This window comes from Mobula hypostoma, chromosome 9 (genome assembly GCF_963921235.1).
Source record: "Mobula hypostoma chromosome 9, sMobHyp1.1, whole genome shotgun sequence".
NCBI lineage: Eukaryota > Metazoa > Chordata > Chondrichthyes > Myliobatiformes > Myliobatidae > Mobula > Mobula hypostoma.
The window spans coordinates 130,486,027-130,488,236 of NC_086105.1; the positions used below are offsets into that span (position 1 = coordinate 130,486,027).

The 2,210-nt window shown below is 62.0% G+C and overlaps 1 protein-coding gene across 1 annotated transcript; it reads right to left on the reverse strand.

Annotated features, from left to right (window-relative positions):
* Positions 1–347: 347 nt before the first annotated feature.
* LOC134352281 (keratin-associated protein 10-3-like) lies at positions 348–1,286 on the reverse strand. The gene has a single exon (XM_063059571.1). The coding sequence runs from the start codon at positions 1,284–1,286 to the stop codon at positions 348–350; it is 939 nt and encodes a 312-aa protein (XP_062915641.1).
* Positions 1,287–2,210: the final 924 nt, after the last annotated feature.

Consider the following 2,210-nt stretch of genomic DNA (forward strand, 5'->3'; position numbering starts at 1 on the left):
TGACACCTGTTCAGTCTATGCATTCACAGTGTTACATTGATCGTATTTGCACATTTGTGTACCAAACACCATTGCTACTCATGAGGCCTCCTGTGATAGGTAATGCAAACTTCAAGTGTATGAGAGGCTTCAGCTTCTGATCTAGCCCCTCAGTGTTTAAAGGTGGAAGGATCTTAATGTGTTGTTCTTCCCCACTTTCGTGATGGCTACACCAAGTCTTAGTGTGTCCCTTGGCATGTAGCTCCTGCAGCCTGCAATGTGCCAGGGAACAGCTTTCTCTTGTGGTCATCTCATTGTGCTGGAAGACCAACAAACCTCGGGCAGGCCAAAGGGCATCTTTTACCGAGTTACGCCGAGCCGAGCCGAACTGGAAAGGTCAGGTGGGGGCTGAATCGGGGCGACAGGGCTCGGGCTGGAGAGCACACTGAGGTGACAGGGCCGGGTCCGAGAGCACACTGAGGCGACAGGGCTCGGGTCCGAGAGCACACTGAAGTGACAGGGCTCGGGCTGGAGAGCACACTGAGGAGACAGGGTTCGGGCTGGAGAACACACTGACGCGACAGGGCTCGGGCTGGAGAACACACTGACGCGACAGGGCTCAGGTCCGAGAGCACACTGAGGTGACAGGGCTCGGGCTGGACAGCACACTGAGGCACCAGGGCTCGGGCTGGAGAGCATACTGAGGTGACAGGGCTCGGGTCCGAGAGCACACTGACGCGACAGGGCTCGGGCTGGACAGCACACTGAGGCACCAGGGCTCGGGCTGGAGAGCACACTGAGGCGACAGGGCTCGGGCTGGAGAGCACACTGAGGAGACAGGGCTCGGGCTGGACAGCACACTGAGGCGACAGGGCTCGGGCTGGAGAGCACACTGAGGCGACAGGGCTCGGGCTGGACAGCACACTGAGGCGACAGGGCTTGGGCTGGAGAGCACACTGAGGCGACAGGGCTCGGGCTGGACAGCACACTGAGGCACCAGGGCTCGGGTCCGAGAGCACGCTGAGGCGACAGGGCTCGGGCTGGAGAGCATACTGAGGTGACAGGGCTCGGGCTGGAGAGCACACTGAAGTGACAGGGCTCGGGCTGGAGAGCATACTGAGGTGAAAGGGCTCGGGTCCGAGAGCACACTGAGGCACCAGGGCTCGGGCTGGAGAGCACACTGAGGTGAAAGGGCTCGGGTCCGAGAGCACACTGAGGCGACAGGGCTCGGGCTGGACAGCACACTGAGGCACCAGGGCTCGGGCTGGAGAGCACACTGAGGCGACAGGGCTCGGGTCCGAGAGCATACTGAGGCAACAGGGCTCGGGCTGGAGAACACACTGAGGCGACAGGGCTCGGGTCCGAGAGCACACTGAGGCGACAGGGCTTGGGCTGGAGAACACACTGAGGCGACAGGGCTCGGGTCCGAGACCACACTGAGGCGACAGGGCTCGGGCTGGAGAGCACACTGAGGTGACAGGGCTCGGGCTGGAGAACACACTGAGGGGACAGGGCTCAGGCTGGAGAGCACACTGAGGTGACAGGGCTCGGGCTGGAGAACACACTGAGGTGACAGGGCTCGGGCTGGAGAGCACACTGAGGTGACAGGGCTCGGGTCCGAGAGCACACTGAGGTGACAGGGCTCAGGCTGGAGAGCACACTGAGGCGACAGGGCTCGGGCTGGAGAGCACACTGAGGTGACAGGGCTCAGGCTGGAGAACACACTGAGGCGACAGGGCTCGGGTCCGAGAGCACACTGAGGCGACAGGGCTCGGGCTGGAGAGCACACTGAGGCGACAGGGCTCAGGCTGGAGAACACACTGAGGCGACAGGGCTTGGGTCCGAGAGCACACTGAGGTGACAGGGCTCGGGCTGGAGAGCACACTGAGGTGACAGGGCTCGGGCTGGAGAGCACACTGAGGTGACAGGGCTCGGGCTGGAGAACACACTGAGGGGACAGGGCTCAGGCTGGAGAGCACACTGAGGCGACAGGGCTCGGGCTGGACAACACACTGAGGTGACAGGGCTCGGGCTGGAGAGCACACTGAGGCGACAGGGCTCGGGCTGGAGAGCACACTGAGGCAACAGGGCTCGGGCTGGAGAGCACACTGAGGTAATAGAACTCGGGTCCGAGAGCAAGTAATGACTGAGATTTGGACAATTTTAGCACAGATTGCAAAGATCAGGGTGCTGAGGACAGAGGCGAGAGAAGGGCCAGCTCAGCTCACTGC

Excerpts from the sequence above, each read along its gene's own strand:
- LOC134352281 (XM_063059571.1), bottom strand. The coding sequence starts at position 1,286 with ATGCTCTCGGACCCGAGCCCTGTCGCCTCAGTGTGCTCTCCAGCCCGA.